This window comes from Acanthaster planci, linkage group LG16 (assembly GCF_054643075.1).
Source record: "Acanthaster planci isolate LZ-2023a linkage group LG16, COTS_SCS, whole genome shotgun sequence".
Classification (NCBI taxonomy): Eukaryota; Metazoa; Echinodermata; class Asteroidea; order Valvatida; family Acanthasteridae; genus Acanthaster; species Acanthaster planci.
Window position 1 is genome coordinate 10,158,411 of NC_141792.1, and position 19,432 is coordinate 10,177,842.

At 41.7% G+C, this 19,432-nt stretch overlaps 2 protein-coding genes across 2 annotated transcripts; both read right to left on the reverse strand.

Annotated features, from left to right (window-relative positions):
* Nucleotides 1-516: 516 nt before the first annotated feature.
* ccdc63 (coiled-coil domain containing 63) lies at nucleotides 517-10,134 on the reverse strand. The gene is made up of 12 exons (XM_022234741.2): nucleotides 10,017-10,134; nucleotides 9,444-9,574; nucleotides 9,097-9,196; nucleotides 8,542-8,672; nucleotides 7,593-7,774; nucleotides 6,585-6,698; nucleotides 5,351-5,606; nucleotides 4,319-4,536; nucleotides 3,587-3,755; nucleotides 2,755-2,918; nucleotides 1,948-2,139; nucleotides 517-1,415 (listed from the first exon to the last, which is right to left on the reverse strand). Exons 2-12 carry the CDS (start codon nucleotides 9,514-9,516, stop codon nucleotides 1,296-1,298), a joined length of 1,719 nt encoding a protein of 572 aa, XP_022090433.2. The 5' UTR covers nucleotides 9,517-9,574; nucleotides 10,017-10,134; the 3' UTR covers nucleotides 517-1,295.
* Nucleotides 10,135-10,527: 393 nt separating this feature from the next.
* On the reverse strand, nucleotides 10,528-18,152 carry LOC110979156 (mitochondrial 2-oxoglutarate/malate carrier protein-like). The gene is made up of 11 exons (XM_022234718.2): nucleotides 17,903-18,152; nucleotides 16,435-16,496; nucleotides 15,850-15,940; nucleotides 15,084-15,167; nucleotides 14,819-14,862; nucleotides 14,609-14,687; nucleotides 14,229-14,319; nucleotides 13,842-13,932; nucleotides 13,219-13,318; nucleotides 13,053-13,104; nucleotides 10,528-12,781 (listed from the first exon to the last, which is right to left on the reverse strand). The coding sequence occupies exons 1-11, from the start codon at nucleotides 17,992-17,994 to the stop codon at nucleotides 12,620-12,622; spliced, it is 948 nt and encodes a 315-aa protein (XP_022090410.1). The 5' UTR covers nucleotides 17,995-18,152; the 3' UTR covers nucleotides 10,528-12,619.
* Nucleotides 18,153-19,432: the final 1,280 nt, after the last annotated feature.

Sequence of the window (19,432 nt, forward strand, 5' to 3'; positions counted from 1 at the left end):
ACAATATTTGTGAGACGAGAGCAGTTTCTACGTTTTGGGACCAACTCGGCTGTTCCATTCCCGATTTTGGGGGGAATACGATGCGCATGTCAAGACATTCATTATCAATACAAGTGTGGAATTTCAACTGAATCCAACATTATGGTTTGGTTAAGTCATTTAATATGTTCACGGCCCTCACGTGTCAGCCCATTTTAGAAAGTTGTCCACTCTCGAAAATGAACTACCGGTGAAACATTTTTACGGAAGAGGGCGAAGTTGTATGAAAGCAAGTACATGTAAAAGTATGTACGATTTTGTGACTGCAGAAATTTTAGTTTCAGTGGCTTGGATAGAGAAGTGACGGGGCGCCAAATCGAACCGTGTTGAAAGTGGGGACGGCAGAAATATATCCCTCCATATCCTATAGGCACGGCCTGCCAATGATGGAATTTAATCCATACCAAGAGAATAAAAATACTTCGTAAGTAGGCCGACATAATCAATAACTACATTGCAATGGCTTTGAAACCAAAGTTTACTTAGAATAAATGTATCATTTATTTTACGTTAAGAAACAGTGTCAACATGAATACAGAACTTGCAGTAAATTATACTCAAAATTGAGTCGATCAACAATTAATTCAAAAATTCCAGTCTGATTTCACAATGGAATAGGACATGAAAAATCCTATGACATAATTTTTCCAATTGGATAAAAGAAGAAAACCAGCACAAATTCAAATAAAATGTGCAAATTGTGCACTTCCCGGTTCAACATCAAGGAGTATGGAAGCATTGTGCCGTCATTGGTGTTAACTGGTGTTTAAATACAAAAGAACTTTAATATTTGGTCACACAAAACACCTTCAATTTTTCCTGGCCCTTTCCTGCTTAAGTTAATGACAAAAAGAGTCAATTATAGTCAGTCAGTCTTGCAAGAAAAACAAACCTTGCTGGAAAACATGCTTTTTATGGGTTTTTAAGTGATGATTGGTCAAAACTGTTGAATAGAATAATGTGCAGTTTCCTACATCCTGGCAGTTTGCACTAAAACCCACTTTATCACATCTTTATCTTTTTCCGAAATATCCAATGTCGATCTTGTTAGGTAATACATGTAATAGGCTGTCCCATCTACTGTTTGCCCACCCTATGGTCCATCATAATCCTATCATATTTACAACTCTCTCAAATCTTCTGTCAGCCAATTATCACTTTCCATCCCTCTCCAGTTCTTGCACAAGGCGGTGCTAAAAGCCCAGCTCAGTGATTTGACCCACGTCTTGGCAGCTTTCCCTGTTTGGCTATTCTGTTTATCTCTTGCCACCTCTTTTCTTGTCTGGCATGGCCTGCTTCTGCTTCAGGTCTTTGCTGGGGACGGAGAGATCATACTGGAAACCCTTCTTAGAAGCTGCTGCCTCTTTCTTTAACACCTGCGAAACAAGGACGGTACCAAACAAGTCTAGCCAGTGGCAGTTGTGGCAATGTTAATTAATTTCAGAAGCACTTGAACTTCTGAAGCCAGTGTTAAAACTAACTCTGATTAAACGCTGATGAAACGATCTCCTGATCTCTGAGCTAATTCACCCAAAAGATGTTAAATCTTGCCATGGTAATTTACGAGCCACAAAACTGACATTAGCCGTACGTATTCAGGTTTGTTCCAACCTCCTCTAGCAAACATTTGAAAATAGTTAGCAAATCTTCCCACAAAGTTGACTTATTTTAATGTTACTTTAACTTAACTTGAATAATCAAACTCCACTTGAATTTTAAAGTCTTAATAGCCTGAAGTAACAAAAAAAGACATCTACTCCGAACAAAATATGCAAAAATTTTCCAATTCAGGAAATGAATTGCATCATTCCATTTTACCAAAGAATGTTGAGTACTGCTTTCGACAATGTTAACAAAGTTTTTTTCTGTCACAACTGCAAAACCTCCGCAAAATCTAGACCAACTCACCCCCTTCATAATTCTGGACTTGAGTTCCGACTGGGTCAGGGGCCGCGTCTCCTCGTCGCTGAGGTCGGACCCTTGATCGCTGTCGTAGTCGTCACCGGTGGAGGGGGCCATGAACATCAGCTGTTGCGGCGCTGGGATGGGACCTTTGCCCAGCATGGACGGCACCTTTACGTCCTCTTTCTCCTTAGCACCCTGAAATGTACACGAGACAGTAGAGTTAGCAACAAGAAGTCTACCTGATAGTGTGTTTAAGCCTACGGTGAAATATAAGGACTGGGTTTAATTTCTACAGACTAGAGCAACTCTCACTCCCCGCCCACCCCTTTCTAGACTTTGGAGAGGAAAACCAAACAAGCTTTGCACTGTTTTATACTGAAACTGAGAGGGGCAAAAAAAAAAAGAAAAAAAGAAATTGGAAAAATTGCAATTACTTTGCTGATAAGTTAAAGGAAACTACATTTGTTCAAGATGCATTTTTTTTGGTATTGCGGATATGTTAATTTTTAATAACGGTTTTGCATTTGTCCACCAGTGCATTAAAAGAGAATAACTGTTCGCATGGTATTTACACAAACATTGAAATCAAAATATTACTTTAAACAACAGTGTTATAATTATTGGAATGTAAAATATAATCAAAATAAATTAGTGTCACTCCAAGTGTCTGTTAAATGTAAACTCTTAAAGTTGGATTCTTGAAACGCGATGAGTGCTGTGATTTTGTCCAACGTATCAGCAGTTTCATGCTGCCAAATCCCGAGTGATCGCCCAGCCCCTTTCCACACCGAGGCCACCGACAGGACTCACCTTGCTGTCCACGTACATGCTGACCGCCAGCAGTTCGTTGGTCCGTTGCTCTATCAGGCCCAAGTACTGCATGATGGTCTCGTCGGTCACTCCGGCTGCGCTGCCCAGCATGTTGTTGATGGTGGACCGGTCGCAATTGGTCTTGGAGAAGAGCGACTCGACGCCTGGAGACAAGAGAAAAAGATTTGGTGAGTCCAAATTCAAGGTACTCTTGGACATAAAAGTAGAATGTTGGGCCAAAAAGGATAAATTGTAAAAGAGAAAATGACTTACTTTTGATAAACAACAGTCAAATCATTTATTGAGGTTAATGAGCCACCACACATCTTGTCCAATTTCTAACTTCCAGAATAAGCACTGGCAGGTGCTGTCTCAAACTTTTCAACAATGACTGAGAAAGTTTCAAAAAATTGATTTCCCCCCCCCAAAAATTGACCAGATCTCTGACCATCTTCAGTCTAAATCCACATTTGAGGACACGAAGCAGTCAACTAGAAAGTTCCTAAGCAGTGAAAATTTGCTCCACGAAAAACTAAATGTTAAGAGAGGTATCTTGTTTGTGACTGATTGTACGGTGGCTTCGTTGGTAAGTCCATGAATTTTATTCCGCTCAGCAGCTCTGAGACATGAAGGCCCGACTTCTTAAAGCAGAAAATACCGCTGAGCAAAGTTTCATATTAAGCCTATACCAGCAGAAGACCAGTCAAAGGTGTCAATATTGTACGGCGTTTAGGTTAGTAATCTACTTTTGCTAAGCGGATACTTTCTGCACTGAGCAAAATTTCAGTGCTTAGCTCGGCTCTATGGCATCGCACCCCCTGCTGTTTTCTACCTGCTTTGAGCTGGTCCAATATCTTGTTGACGCTCTTCAGCTTGGCATCTGAGGCGTCGGCGTCCTTGGCGGCCTGGGTCTGCTGCTCCTCTAGGCCCTTGAGGATGGTCATGCGCTGCTCCTCCATGGCCGAGCCTTGCCTCTTGAACTCGCTGATCTCTTCTTGGATCTATCAAGGGAGGGAAACCGATCAAGAGATTTTAAGGGAGCATCTGGCATATACGTCCATTGCAAGCAGTGCTACAACCTGTTTGACAAGATTACATCAAACCTTCAACCAGTTGCATCGGGGTTATGGTGTGTTCATCAAACTCACTCAAAAGGGAATGATGCTGTGGTCAATTCACACTCCACTTGGTTAGTTTTTATCGCTCAGTACTTTTGAATTCAAAGAGATTTTTTTCCAGAATATGCAACCTTAAAGAAGCATGACTTGTTTCCGTAATGAGATTTGCAAAAATCATGGCCGATAATCTCTGTTATCATAGTGTTAATCATAAAACAGGCTTACCTGTAACATGAAAAACTATGACTACCACTCTCTTTCAATTCTTTGTGAGGTTGGAAAATGAGGCAAGACTTTAATTGAGGACAGCTGTCACTCTGAAAGAAGTTAATAGCGCTGGCAACCTATTCACAAAGTCTGACCCCGCAATTTTTCTGCCGAAAGAACGGAGAGCTTGTGAAAAATTTTAGAGAAGAAAAGGTGACAAAGGATGAATTGAAACCGACCTCGGCAATCTGGTCCTGCTGGATCTCAATCTCGTTGTTCTGTTCATTGACGAAGTTAAAGAGAGCAAAGTTGCGGTCCTCCACCTCGATGAACTTGTGGACCAGCTTGTTGAGGTCTGTCTCCTTGGTGATCTCCGCGATACGCTGGAAGGCTGCCTCGTACGCCTCGATGGAATCCTCCTGGCGCTCGCGGCGAAGTTTCTCACCTTCCTCAGCCTCTGTGAAGTTTTCAAAAACAACAACATTAGGATTCAGTTCAGAAGAGGTCAAGGTCCCAAAAAATATGAACACATCTTGTATCTTTGTATGTAAACTACTTTTTTTTTCTGATCTGATCTGTTTTCTGATGTGATTGCTGTTATTTCATTTCTGGAGGTCCATGTAAAAAAATGGTGATCCTCATAAAAGCAAGCTTAATCACAGAGGGAAAACAATCCTAAACTCTGTATTGCAGCAATACAAATCGCCAGGCATGCACAACCATTAGCACATCCACATCATGCAACTGTGCTTAACTGGCAGCGTAATCTTCTGCTAAAACAAGCAGTACCAACTTGTTAAGCGGCAGTATGGAATAAGCCTTTTGCCAGTTAAATGAGAATAAAATCTGGTACACTGAGTTGTCTGATTGCACATAAACATAACAATTTGAATTCTCCAGACTAAAGACACTGTTGCTATAGCTCATGATTCGGAGCAAGCTTTTGCTTAGCGACCGCCATCTTTGAAATGGACTGGTTCCTTTATGCCCTTCTTATCCATTGAGAACAGTGTAAAAGCTTGCCCCAAATCACGATGTATAGCTATAATGCCTTTAGTATGGAGAATTCAAATTGTGATGTTCGTGAGAATTGGAAGAATTCAGTGTACCAGATTTTATTCACATTTCACTCACAAAAGGGGTCCTTATTGGGCCCTGCTGGTAATCAGTGATCACTGGATTGTCATCACATCCATTCTGAACAAATATTGAAAAAATTGACAAAAAGTAATACCGTACACCACTACTCATTAAAAATCGGCGAATCTCACCTCGCTTCTGTCGCAGCGCCACCAGCAGTTCATCCTCCTCGCGCTCCTTGCTCTTGACCGTCATGAACTCCCGCAGCTTGCGGTCGTGGTCAATGATGCGCTGCAGCTCCTTCATCTCCTGCTGGTGCTGGGCGCAGTCCTTGTCTGCCTTCTCCTTGAGTAGGATCATCTTGGCCTGGGCCTCGTCCCGAGCATCGTAGGCCTGGGTGGACTGGTCAATGACCTCTCCAATCTCCTGCCGAAGTTCCGTGAGTTCCTAGAAAAAGAGAGATACAGAAATGTTGACCTCGAAACTCAAATCGATAAGGATGGTATTGTTTATAATGACGGCGTGTGGTAAAACCAGGGGGAAATTGCATCAAGCTGCCGAGTGCAAAACGATGCTACGAGCAGAGAAAAAATGCTCATAAATTCTGATCACCAGCCAAAGTTGCCATACAAAGTATATCAGTTGAGACTGGTCCTACGCTCATTTTGCTCAGCACAAAAATCTGCAAAGCCATGTTTGTATGCTTTTCCAGCTCAGTGACACTAGGCCCGGGAAAAGCCACAAGTAAAGCATTATTTCCATATGGTTGTTTGTAATGCAGACGGTCCGCAAGACATCAAGATGCAGACAGTCGCGGAAAAGATGCTGTGCAACATCATTCCACCCAAAAAAAAATGGCATCTGAAACTGAGAAAATTTTCGCAAAAAATGCCTTTCTTAGGTGGAAATGTCACCTCTTGAAGCCAAACTGATTCTCAAGTTTGATGTAATTTGTGAATGGTCAGCTATTTTGTTGACGATTGGGGCTGCATATGCTAGCAATAAGGAGAAAATGGACAAAATGAGTGGTACCAAGCGAGAGAAAAATTGTTGTTCGCCCGTCATGCCAGCGTGCGTGTTTGTATTGGCCTACTCAGCGACTCAATGCAGACGGTCCGCAAAGTTGAACCGAGCTCAACTTTTGCCGATCCGTCTGGGGCTGGTTTGCATTTTACCGCGACACCTCCGTTTGGCATGTTTCCATTGGTCCACATTGCAGTTTGCATCTCGATGGCGTTGGTACACCATAAAATCAATCTCTTTTGGGCGAGGTGTGGTTCTTAAAAGTACCGGTGAGTGTTAACGCGTTGCTCTTTGCATTTCTTACGCCAATATGGAAACCAGACTTAAGGTTAATTTTGTTTTTAAAGAGGGAGAGTAGCTTGAAAGGATTTGCTAAAAATGAAGGAATATTTGAAGCCTTACCTTCTCCAGCTTCTTGCGGATGTTCTCGAAACGTGTGCGCTCCACGCGCAGACTGTCAATCTCCTCTCGAAACTTGGCGTTCTGGGTCAACATGAAGTTGAACTTCTCATTTGCCTGTTGTGAGAAAAATTAACATATTCAACAGAAAATTCAAGTTCATCAGAGACATTTAACAGCCCAGAACTATTTTCAAATTAACTTAACATTAATTAGTCCACAGTGCTTAACACAAATCACTTAGGTTTTTTAAGGTACATAGACAAATGCCTATGCGAGAAAACACAGAGACATTGCATATAATCTGAACATCATGCATTATGAATTTAACCTGACATTGTTCCAAATGAGCAACTCCGATATTTCCAGTTGGGAAACGAACCTTACTCCGTAAACTGCTCATGATTACAAAGACATCCGTTGCGAGTATAGACAATTCCGGTGACCATGGCAACGCCATCACTGGTTATTCACAGTAGCCCCCCTAAAATGGCGGTGAGCATTGTGACAGCTATTGTACAGAGCCACTGTTCTGTGACAGTAGCTCCATGCCAAACCCAACACAATGCTTACCACCATTCAAGGGGGCCATCCAGAGTGTCCAGTGAAACATCAGTGGATTCGACTATACGTGTGAAATTTTGAGTTTGAATTGACGGAGGGTGTATTGATGGTCATTAAAACTCACATTCTTGAAGCATTGGTCTGTGCACTATGTGCATGTCTCAGGGAAAAGTCAGCAATTTTGTCCAACATGTCCACAAGAACAATATGTCAAAATTTGTGAAACTGTCAAAATGATGACACAACAGCAGCATAAAACCCTGAAATGCTTAGAACAATTAAGACAATGTTTCAGTGACTATACCGGAAACAATGGTACTGCAGGAATCCCCCCTTCCCGGACCCCAAGGTGTTTTAGAGTGCAGCATCAGTGAGTTTACTGTTTACTACAACTGTGGGGGAGCATATAAGCAGGCGGCAGCTTTTGGTGACGGTATATCAACGGACCTGGTGCAGTCGATTCTCCTTCACGCGGATGGCCTTCTGCGTCTTCTGGGTGTGCTGTGCGCTGGCGTGCACACCGCCCATCTCGCGGTGCTGGCCGCGGATCTCTCGCTCCTTGGTCCGTATCTTGTCTTGAATCTCACGCTGCTGGTCTTTCTCTTCCGTAATCTTCTGGTTGTAGTCATCTGGAGTACGGAGGTTTGGAAAACAAAATTAGCAATTGCTGAGGAAGTTTGAGGGCCCTACATCTCAGTCCTAGCAGAATTTTACCCTTTTTGCCATTAAGAAAGATTCTGCTAAGTTCGAAACATCAAGCCTCCTCTGCGGCCAGCAAGCAGTTTGCATATTCTATTTCAGATATAAATTTGCTTAATGCAATCAAAGTTTTAATGGCATTTCTAAGGTTTGATATTCACTAACTCAAAATGTATCCAGCAGAACATGGGAAGTAGGAATACTGAGAAACACGTAGCTGTCAAGTTGGTAAAGGTGACACTTTGAACAGCCAACAGTAAAAGTGCCAAAAGTCAGTTCAGTTGAAGGCTATTTCAATTTTCCTTTTAAAAGAAGGAAATATGTCCGATCATTCAGCAGCAAACTCCTACTCCTGAATTCTCAACATGATGATTTGTTATAAAAACTATTAGAATTAAACTTTTACTAAAGCAGGCATATGCAACCAGAAAGATACAACTTCAGCTGATGTTAAGTGGGCTGATCTTCTTGACATTGCAAGAATGTTGAGTGCTTTCCAAAGTCTTGAGGGAAAGAGACGAATCCAAAGGTACTTACTGGGATCTGAACCTGCAATTTCCTGTTCATAAGTTAGGGTCTAAGGAGTCTCATTGATACCACTATGAGATCTTCTGGCTGATTTCGCTCCTTCGCTTTAAAGAATGTAATGCTACATGCGATATGATACAGATTCGGTGGTCAACAGTAGCTTCCTTACCTCGAATGGAGCAGAGCTCGGTCAGCCTGTCAATGTTGTTGCTGTCCCTCGCCTGGTTGGTCTGGCTGTCGGACAGGTACAGATCTTTGTTTAATTCCTTCTTTTCTGCTTCCAGCTGACTAATCTCCGCCCTGTTGGGAATGAACGTTCAAAAGCACTTTGTATTACAACATTCAAAATACATGTAGAAAGACATTACACAACCAGGCCATAAAAAGTAATGGCAATTACATGGTATTTCATAAAAGCTCTTTCATTAGAGGAACAAACATACATGTAAGTTCACTTTTACTGCTACCCCTGATCGCTGGGCCAATAACAGAGTCAATTCTGAACAAAAGGTGGCATGATGGTAACAGTTTATCACTGTATCTGTTGGCTATAATCAACTAGGAAGATAACCAGTCTGGCCTCAACGGGCCGTAGAGAAGTAAGTTACTGCAAAGTGACTTGCCCTGGAACATAAACAACTGGATTTCCTGAAAAACTGATGACCATTAGTAAGCTGAGACAAGGATTACGGACGAACAAAAAAAAGACCAACTTGGGACTTACAGTTGTCGGCGGATCAGATCCTGAGACTCAATGCTGTAGGCGTTCCGGTCTCCTTCCATGATCCGGTACTGCCGCTGCAACTTGGCCAGCTCGGTCTCGGCTGTGGAAAAAATTGAGGATTAGACAGTGAAGTTAACCAGTAGCTTGGTGACATGAATCCTTACATAAGAATATTGTTCTACATATTTTTTGATGCCCCAATACCCCCCCAAATAGCTTGAACATCCATGGTATCTGCAAGTTTTATTTCTAATCCGATTTTAAATTGACCATGTAATAATAGACTTAAAGAAAGGATTATATTCCATGTAATTTTGGCATATGAATAAGTCTGATCGTGAACTTACCCATCTGCTGGTCAGCATCAATGTCGCTGATGTCTGACCGCCGACTGGCAGATCTCTGTCCTCCTCGTGGCATGGTGGTTGGACTCTGGACGGTTTGAACTGGAAGGTTGGAATAAGGTTTGGCTTTTGTTCTAGAATTAAATCAAAACATCAACATGATCAATGATTCGACTTGGTCTTCATGCCAATCATGGTCTTCGGCCTAACACAAATGGCAAATTCAAAGCTGTCTCTTATCCTCAAATAAGAACTCGAATTTTAAGCAAGAAACACATAGATCATTACCCCTGTTCCTTTCGTCGTCGTTTGAGGATATTTTGACAACTGACAAACGCAACGCCACAAATGTTAGGCCTAATCATGGAGGAATGTAATGTTCCGCAACAGACATGACAGATCGGATAACACCAAAGCATGCAAAGTTAATTTGAAGCTTGCAAAACTATTTCTCGGTAAATGCATTTCCTTTTCCACACTTAAGGGGCCTAATCTTTATTGTAGATACATTTCTACATCACTAAAAAACCATTTAAATGTTCCAATCATGGCTCCAATTAACTATCACTTCCTTACCCTCTTTCTCCGCTACGAACTTCGTTTTGGTCTCGCTGTAATAATGTCACTTGTAGTCTAGTAATATAAACCACCTCAATCAATCATGCAAATACACGGCGAGCGCACTGTTTTGATACGTCGTCTGGGTTACAAAGGGCGCCACCACCACCATTTCTTAAAACGTTGCTGTCAAACGACGACTTCGTCCACAACGGCGCCGTCTTCGACACGCACCCCGATTTTCGGAAACCTCGGCCTAACATGGGTCGATTTTATTGGAAAAAACGCACAATGTATGCAACAAAACCAGAGATTGGAATCTTTGCATTTGATCCGAAATTTTAAAGGCCTGAAATGGTAGCAGGGTCAGAGACGAACTGCAGACGTAGCCTAGTTTTGAGAAGGGCGATTATGCATGAGTGTCCCGCGTGTTTCGTATCACTTCTAAAAATATTCATAAAACTCTTCAAGGTTTATAACTAATACCTCTTGCTACTAAAACTGGAAATTCATCAGTAAAACAAACTGGTTTCATTACATTTAGTCTGTATTCTGAAACCACAAACAAAGGAAACTAAACATGAACTAAAAAAGGAATTAACAACAAATCTGCTGTTCAGAGAATAATTAATCAGTACTGAAAAAATCCATGCTACATTGTATGCCGCCCCCTTGCAGAGATTATTTCCCGCATTTAGTGAAAGTTTAACCTTCAAACCTGTTGACTGTGAATAAACAACCAGCGGATTTAACGAAAGAGGATGCTTTGTGACAAACATTTGCATCAATAAATCACAAACATAATCTTCACAAGTGGAGGAATATTTCACATAATTGTAATTAAGACATAGGCCTATAAAATACTTTTCCAAACTTTAAAGAAATTAACAACTGTAAAGATATTGTAGCATGCAATGACACCCCCCCTATTATGGACCCAAACCTTCAACAGCGAATAACAAATTAAAGTTAAAGACTGCAATCAAATTTACACCCTTAGCGTAGATGTGAAAACTTTGATTAATGGCATTTTGGGCATGGATCTTGTAAATAATACAAGTCAAGGGAATATAAAATTTTAACCTCAATTCACTGCAACCAATGAATCTGTGTTGACCAGAACAGAATTGCTGTTTCTTCATTCAAACCCCGAGGCAAGTTTCATCATTTGAAATGTGTGGCAAATTTGCACACCAAGAAATGCCCAATGCTCATCTTTGTTCATTGAACAAATGACCTACTATTGTGCATATCAAATTCTCCTGAGCAACTGCGTAAAATCTAGATGAGAAATCGACTATTCTTACAAACCCTAGCTGAAAAATCAACTTTCAAAACTATAAGCCAAGACCCACTGAAGTTCACGGATGTTTGTTTTTATATTGCAAATAGGCAGTTTCCAGTAATTTCAGGTAATAACTGGCCTTCTGTTTTGAGACAAGGTGTAAAATTACTCAGATGGGCTGATACATATTTCAGATCATTAATTTTGGACCAAAGAGGACCTTTGTAAATTTCAAGCATCTAGCTTAGCCAATCCGGAAAACTCTTTAAAAAAAAATAACCTTTGATTAGTTACCAAGGTTGAATCTGTTTACCGTTAACCACTTCACAAATCAGCACACACTGGAAATGTTACACGTCAGCCAAAGGAGTATTCGGGAACACTAATTCTATCATTTGGGCTCTAGGACCAATGAAACTTGATATTTTTCTCGTCAGCCAATCACAGGTTGCGTACAGTGCAAACAGACACAATGAGCCAATCAGATCAAAGCACATACATCTCTTAATCCGACACTGCAAAAGCTTACCAACTTGAATCATCCGGTGAGTCTTGTATTTGAAACGATTAGGCCATCTTTTCAGATATGTATAGCACTTTTCAAAGACATTAGCCATTCATTCGATTACGCTGCTTTCAACCACTCACTAAATGGTCACCAACTCGCTTACATCAACTTAGCCCATTAAAAATGCTACAAGTATAAAGGTAAAACAGGACAGAATATGCATTATATAGTTCAGACTCGGCACTAATTCAGACAACGCAGGAAAAGTAAAATACCCTCGAATATGAAACCTGCCGTTGGATTCAGTTTAACTGGATCAAAAAAAGACTATAATGGAAACAAAACTATTTTTCATCCACGTGGCCAGCGAGTATAATGCACATGGGGATGATAAACTAACAATAAACTTTAAAGGACCTAATGCCCAGAATCTAACACCCCTAAAAGGTTAATTTACTCCCCCCAACTCCCCAAAAGGACGTGTCTATGATGAAAATCAAGAATTTAATTCAATTTAATCAGCAGAGTGGGCTGAATGCTGGGGAAAGCATTTTTTTCTCCAAGACTGACAAGCAAGCTGGCTGACTGGAAACAGTCGGGTGGGATTTATGTGGGCGAGTGTCACATCATTCGCAAATATATCTATTACCATCAGCCTCTCTACATGTGTATCCTAAACACTTGCCATTCACCGGGTTACCTCCATTGAGTCCACTCTAAAAAATAAATACGGCGCCCTCGGGTCTGTTCTAAAAACTGTGGATGTGAAGTGAGTTGGGGGGGGGACAGCAGAGGGAACTCCGCAGATTTCAGTCTCCTTCCTGTCCTTCACTCTTTGCTCTTGGCAAAGTTGACCCGATAGAGCCTGTTGAGCTGTTCCAGGAAGATGAAGGTGAGGACGGTGTGGGGGCCCAGGCGGGTGTAGTAGGGCGTGAACCCCTTCCAGAGACTGAAGAAGCCCTCCTTGCCGATGGTCCTTCTTAACACGTCCTGAGGACGAGGGGAGGAGAAAACAGACAGATACAAATGCCAAGGTAGATGAGGGCATCTTTTTATCAAAATCTCAGCTTTATCTCTGTCTGAAGAGTTAGCTTTCATAAAATAAGATAAATTATATAATATCCTGAGAATTTTTTGACGTGAGAGACGTTTTTAACAACATAAATAACACTGTATCTTTTTAGAACTGACTTCAAGACATTTGATATTGATAAACTGGTGAAACAAATGACAGCAGCAGAAAATAAAAATGAGAACTTACAATGGCACCGGAATACTCTGGTTTGCCGTCTATAATCCTCATGTTCTGAATTCTGGCGCAGAAAAGTGAAAGAAGACACTTTTTTAGTGGCAATTCCTCAACTTTTTTCAAAAGTAGGATGTCAAAGCAACGCTCATTTAAGGCCATTATAACTGTCAGCTCTTACCTTGTTTTTGCAATATCTACCGGCATCGATGCGATGGTTGTGACTAGACCACTGATCATGCTTGCTCCAAAGTGGCACAGTATGTTATCTTGGAAGTAACCTGTTGTCAAGGAGACACAAACAGGCGAAGAATCGATTTTCAATACGGCGGGCTTTCAACATGACCTGTTGCCCAGGTCTTGACTTTTCGAAATGAAATACGAAGAGCAATGTATAATTCAAGGGCTATAAAGCTTTCCCATATTCAACTGCCTGAAATGGTTGTCTACTAAGTACCTGCTGCTTAATTATAAAAATGGGCAGTGTTTCGAGAAAGAACAGATGAAGTATTCTTAGGCCGTTTTCCAATACTCAACTTCGTCTCCGTCTCAGGCTTGGTGTAGGAAACCAGTCCCCGATTGTGGGCCTGAAGCGTTTAACTGAAATTGAAGTACTGTAATGTTTGGCTCTTTTGCATCTTACTTGATGTTTTGTGGCACTATCAGACTTCCTATTGCGCTTACAACCTCAAAGTCAGGAAGTAAAAATAACAGTTGAAGCCTCAGATGGAGCCCAAGCCGAGTATTGGAAAACGGCCTTAGATATGAGTTGATCCCAAAGACCCCTCTGCCTCAATCGATTACCTGTGCCCAGGAGAAATTGCTTGGCTTGGGAGTAGGAAGCAAGCTGCGCTGCGTTGACCACCATGGCTCTGGCTATGGTGGGACCGCAACCCTAATTGAGAGTGACGTGGAAGAAAAATAGAAATGAATGGACCGGACGCGGGGATTGCTTCCCACAATGCTATGGAGTGCTGGAGTTTCACTATAGAGGTCTTGCATGGCTGCCATCTTGCAGGCCAGTGCTTCTGTTCCACAGGGTATGCACTAAGGAGATTACCCTGTGGAACAAAAGAAATGCCCTGCACAATGGCTACCACGCAAAGCCTAAACAGTGCCGACCTCAATCATCTACTCAAAGCAGGTTTTCAGGCAAACTGTCAGTCCTTCACTTGGCTGAAGTACACTTACCCTCCATAGTGTTACAAGGCCTTCTTCCCTTGTTATCCTAGCCAACGCGTTGAACACACTGGTGTAACCTCTTCTCTCATTGGCAGGTAACCTTTCAAATTAAAAGAGAAAACAAGTAGCTAACTAACCAATCAAAGCATCCCTTACATATGAAGGTGACTGCTTATTGCTGGAACGCTGTCAGGGACAAGTGAGCCGAGTCCTGGATTTGAATGGCAGGCATGCAATTCAGATTAATTCGAATGGACAAATCGCAGATCAGTAAGCCTTACGGCAGGGCAGCCCACAAAAACCTCTCATAAAAGAAACACTGGTCATATCTAGACATGCACTGGACAGGTCTGGCGAGAGTACATTCGCAGGACCAGAAAGTGGTCTACCTGCCATCGGATGTCATTCTAATGAGGGAGATTTCGGCTGGAGTCCCGACAAAAGCCCCCGTTGCTCCAGCCGTCAAACCTGGAGAAGGACAAAACAAAGTGTTGGACAGTTTAACTGGAAAACAAGTAAGTTATTAGAGTATCGGATGTTTTATTAATAATATGAATAGTAATATTAAACGGATCTTGTTGACAATCAACTGCTATTACCTATTACTGCCTTCATGAAGAAGTTTGGTGGTTTTCCGTCAGGCCTGCAGAAAGAAGGGTCAAAGTAGAATGAATACAATTCTTCAATTACAACGGGGTTTCTTTCTCCCAAGCTCCATGCTAAAACACCTCCATTCATGAGATCTCTGAGGCGTTGTCAAGCAACGTGTCTTCAACAGAATGGCCACACATGCGCCTCACTCGATCAATCGTCCCTGCCTTAAGCATGTCAAACCCCTTCCAGAAAGGTGAGGCAACAACTCACCCGGACACCATGTCAAACAGGGTGGTGTAGATCCCCAGCCTGGTGGTTGTGTAGGTGGCTTGACGGAGCAGACCTGCTGACAACCTGAGGAACCCCCCCCAAAAAAAACACAACTGTAATAAGCGATTACTGTTAAAAATGTTCCGAGCTGATGTTGCTTTGGCTCTTTATCCCTTTTTCCCTATTAAACACTTGGGTCAGATTGGTGAAATGACCACTTGACAACTCACTGGTCGATTCTGCCTGGTATCCAGGCCACATTTTGAATACAGATTACCAGGGAATATCGACCAGTGGTCAATAAATGGTTGCCACTCAAAATGCTTGCTTCCTGAACGATGCAGTTGATATCAAAGTTAGTTTTTTCCTAACATCTTCCTGGTAGAAACCTCGATGCTAACTTGTGATCGTATCCTCCAAATGAGTCTTCAGGTCACATTTTGGATAATCCTGTTTTAGAACGAGCAAATGTCGTTCTTTGTTTTGATGTAACAGTCATTTTGGCATTCCAAGGAATGGTAATATTAAACGGATCAATGAACAATTTCCGGGGGAAAAAAAATGTTGTGGGTGATTTATACTGTGTGAGATTGTCTTGAAGGCCTTTTGCTCAAAACTTGCTCTGGTGACTCGTGACTCATTTGTTTGGTTGGATCATAATTTACCCTCCTCCCTAGGCATTTTACACGAGTGAACAGATTTCCCTGATGAATTTTGACACAAGAAACAGTAAGACTGCCATTTCAATGCTGCCAGAGAATCGTACCCATTGTACATGCCCAAGAATCCTTCATTGGTTATGATTGCTCTGATGGCATGACCGCTGGTTTTGTACTGTCTGGATGCACCGCCCTCGCCTGTTGAAAGCAAGAAAATGGATGATTTGGAGAGACAAGAACCTATCCAGATGCAAATCTGACTAATTCATCTCCCCAAAATTTGAGATATATGATTTTTAAATTGTTTGGGGAAAAACTTCAAAAAGTGTGATCTAAAGACAGTTTCAACACAAATTAAACAGGTACCATATTCCAAAACCTAAAGACATTTACCAGCTACTATTCAAACCCGTGAAAGTAACAGTTAACAGGTCACGATACACAAGTGGCCTATTTTATGGCCTGGGTCATCCAAGTAACTGAATTTCCTTTGAAAAATCCAAATTTTCAGCGAGATGTTAGCATTTACTTTTAGTTCTGACTATTTGCCAATGACAGATTGCTGTGCATAAGTCTAGTCTGGGTTACCAGCATATGTAGTGTACAAAATGCTGGTAGCAATGGGATTAACAATAAAATACGTGCTGTCTTTATGTGCACAAAATATCCGGGTTCAACGGTACACAACTTACCACTCATTTGCATGCGATTCTTCACCAGATCTAAAGGTTGCACAAAGACAGTGGCCCCCATCCTGTTCAAACGTGATAAACATTACTCAGTTCTTCCTCATGGTGCTTTTTAAGTTCCTTTTTTTCTTTCCAAACCAAATTCTAATGAACATCCTTTGTTTAAAATTAAATCTTATATAGAACTGCAAGGCATGGACATGGAAAGTGTTCCATACACGGACACCACTTGACATCCCGTGCACAAACCCTATGAAACTGGCCTGAAAAATTCAATTTTTTTTCTAAGTAAATGACTTCGTATTTTCCCTCCTAAATTGAACTTTTCTGGACACGTCTTTTGCTTTCTGGTGGCTAATAGGTCACTGTAGGGAATTACTGGTGTCTTCCCCTGGACATACAGGTACTGCAGTGGATGATTTTTAGAGACAATACAAATACAGCCCCAAACCACTCCAGTTTTCATTCACAGTCTTGGTATTGGTGCTGTTCGGTGCAATCCTGAATCCAACCAAGGCCTATCCAAAGTTACTTTGTCTTTGAACATGTTGAATGAGATCCATTCATAGTGCATGTACTACTGCAGTCAGCAGGAAATTTAAGCAAGAGTCCAGGAATCAGGTCAACTCGTAACCAGGTAAACTTGTATCCCAAACTCCAACCCAAGTCAACTCGTACGCAAGTCAAGTCGGACTCCTACGCTGGTCATCTTGTTCCCACGTCAACTTGTACCCCAGCAAATTCGTACCCAGGACCATTCGTACCCAGGACAACTTGCACTCCATACAATTTATTTGATTTCAGTACTTAAAAGGAATTTCTAAAGTGAAGGAGAGGATTGTATAATGTAATTAATCAGAAATACAAAAGTGAATTTTCCTCAGTGTTTCATTTATTTGACGTATAAGGAGAGATCATAATACTGGTAAGGAGAGATCATAATACTGGTAAGGAGAGATCATAATACTGGTAAGGAGAGGATTGCAACATTATCCTTGAATATACTCGTAAAGCAAGTGTTTTTTTATTCAGAAAATCTCAGGTGCTATCAAATGTCAGGTGGTGTCAGAGTCCAGATTGAGCTGAATAATCCAATGCCCGTAAATTACTAAACAACAATCCTACTACTAGGTCCTATTAAAGTATTATTACTATTTACTAAGCACTATTCGTAAGCCCAACTACATTATAAGTATGGACCGATACGGATCACGATTATGACGGTCAAACACAGCCTGGCATGAAATATTTTATGGCAAGGGCCTGCTGCTACACTGTTGCTACAATGCTAGCCTCACTATGGCATGCTAATGTACAGAGTACGTTAGGCTCAACGCCTATGCCTAGCCTATGCAGCAATAATCACCTGATTACCGGCAATTAAATTTGTAAAAAGCAAACTTACAGGCCGAGCAATTATAAAGAATCAACTCACTAAATAGCCTGTGACTAGTCAATCAACCTCACTTACCCAGCTAGACCTCCATAGAGGAATTTCACTGGTTTGGGAATCTGCACTGGCGGGACGGGGGCCTTCGGTTTTGCATTCGTGGACGTCGCCATCTTGAAATGAGATTACCCCTGACTGCAGAATTTAGAACGTACAGTTCAACATTATAGGCCTTCACCCAAACCTCAGCTGGTCAGTCCATGGAAGTCCTTCCACCATGGTCAGTCCAAAGGGTAGATGTTACTTCTCAAAACCACTATCAACGCCACAGGTCGATTTGGAAAGGAGGTCGCAGGAAAACGAGATCGGTTTAAAAATAGCAGATATGAACAGCCCTATCAGAGATAATAGGTGTCGAGTAGTGATAATATGATAGGTTTTTAAGATAAATTACTCCGGGACCGTCTTTCCTCTACGCCGTATAAGTTACAACCCTTGGCGCAAAGGCCACAGGTCGATACGATGTCAATTGGAGGATACATAATAGTATCTCTGGGGTTATTTTTGTCCGGGAGTGTTTGGAAGGTCTATGCATGGTGATTGCTTGTAGGAATGGAGAAAAAAAGAGAGAAAAATGATATTTCTGGTCTAGGGAACATTCCCACTACCACGCCCATGCACGAAGTTCGTGCTGTGCTTCGTACACCGTGTAACTGGGGAACACCTTAAACATCGCAGGTCGATTTGGAACAGAGGAGAAAGAGATGTCAGAAGTTGAAAACTTGCCGGAAAGACGACATATCTTTAATTTTTTTCGAGTTGTTTTATTTTCCTTTGAGGCATTCGATGATATTACTATTATTAAATGTCCATGTTTAACCATTTTTATCTAGTGCCGGTAACTTCGAACAGTTACGGTGAAATTATGAGAAAATCAAAATTATATATAGGGAGACTTTTCCGTCGACCTGCACGTGGTGTTTGACGTGGTTGTTGGCCTGTTGAATGGAGTATCACAACAGCCCAGGGCAAAAGTATCAACTCAATTGTAATGTCGTATTTCAAAGTTGAAGACAACTTCCCCAAATACTGTTACTTCGTTTATTTGGCTCCTTTTATGGAAGACACAACTCCGCAAGCCACCAAGGCCTACAATTTCCCAATCGCCGACCTGTAGTGTTAAATTCGAGATAATGCTTCGGTCAAACCAGTAACAGAGTTCATGGCTACAAACCCACAGGCGAAAATTAATATCTAGCACCCATGAACGTATCTACACCTGTAATTAACAAAACTCCACGTGCAATTTCTCTGTCGACTTGGCTTCTTTCCAGGCAAAGTACGGTATACCCAGGCGAACCGCATACTTCTGCAGTCAACCTATAGCGTTTGGGATATTTTTTTGGCGGCACAAGCACAGTTTGTGTGTAGTTTTCAATGATTATGCTAACAACGAAAGGTGCACAGGGCTTGTGAGAATTACTCCTTACTCAGTTCACCGCCAAGGAAAATCAAGAACAAGTGAGTCGTCAGCGGCCCTGAACCAATAATCGACCTCAGTGTGGCGTTTGAGATGATTTGATGTGATTCACCGGTGAGGGCGCTCTCTAG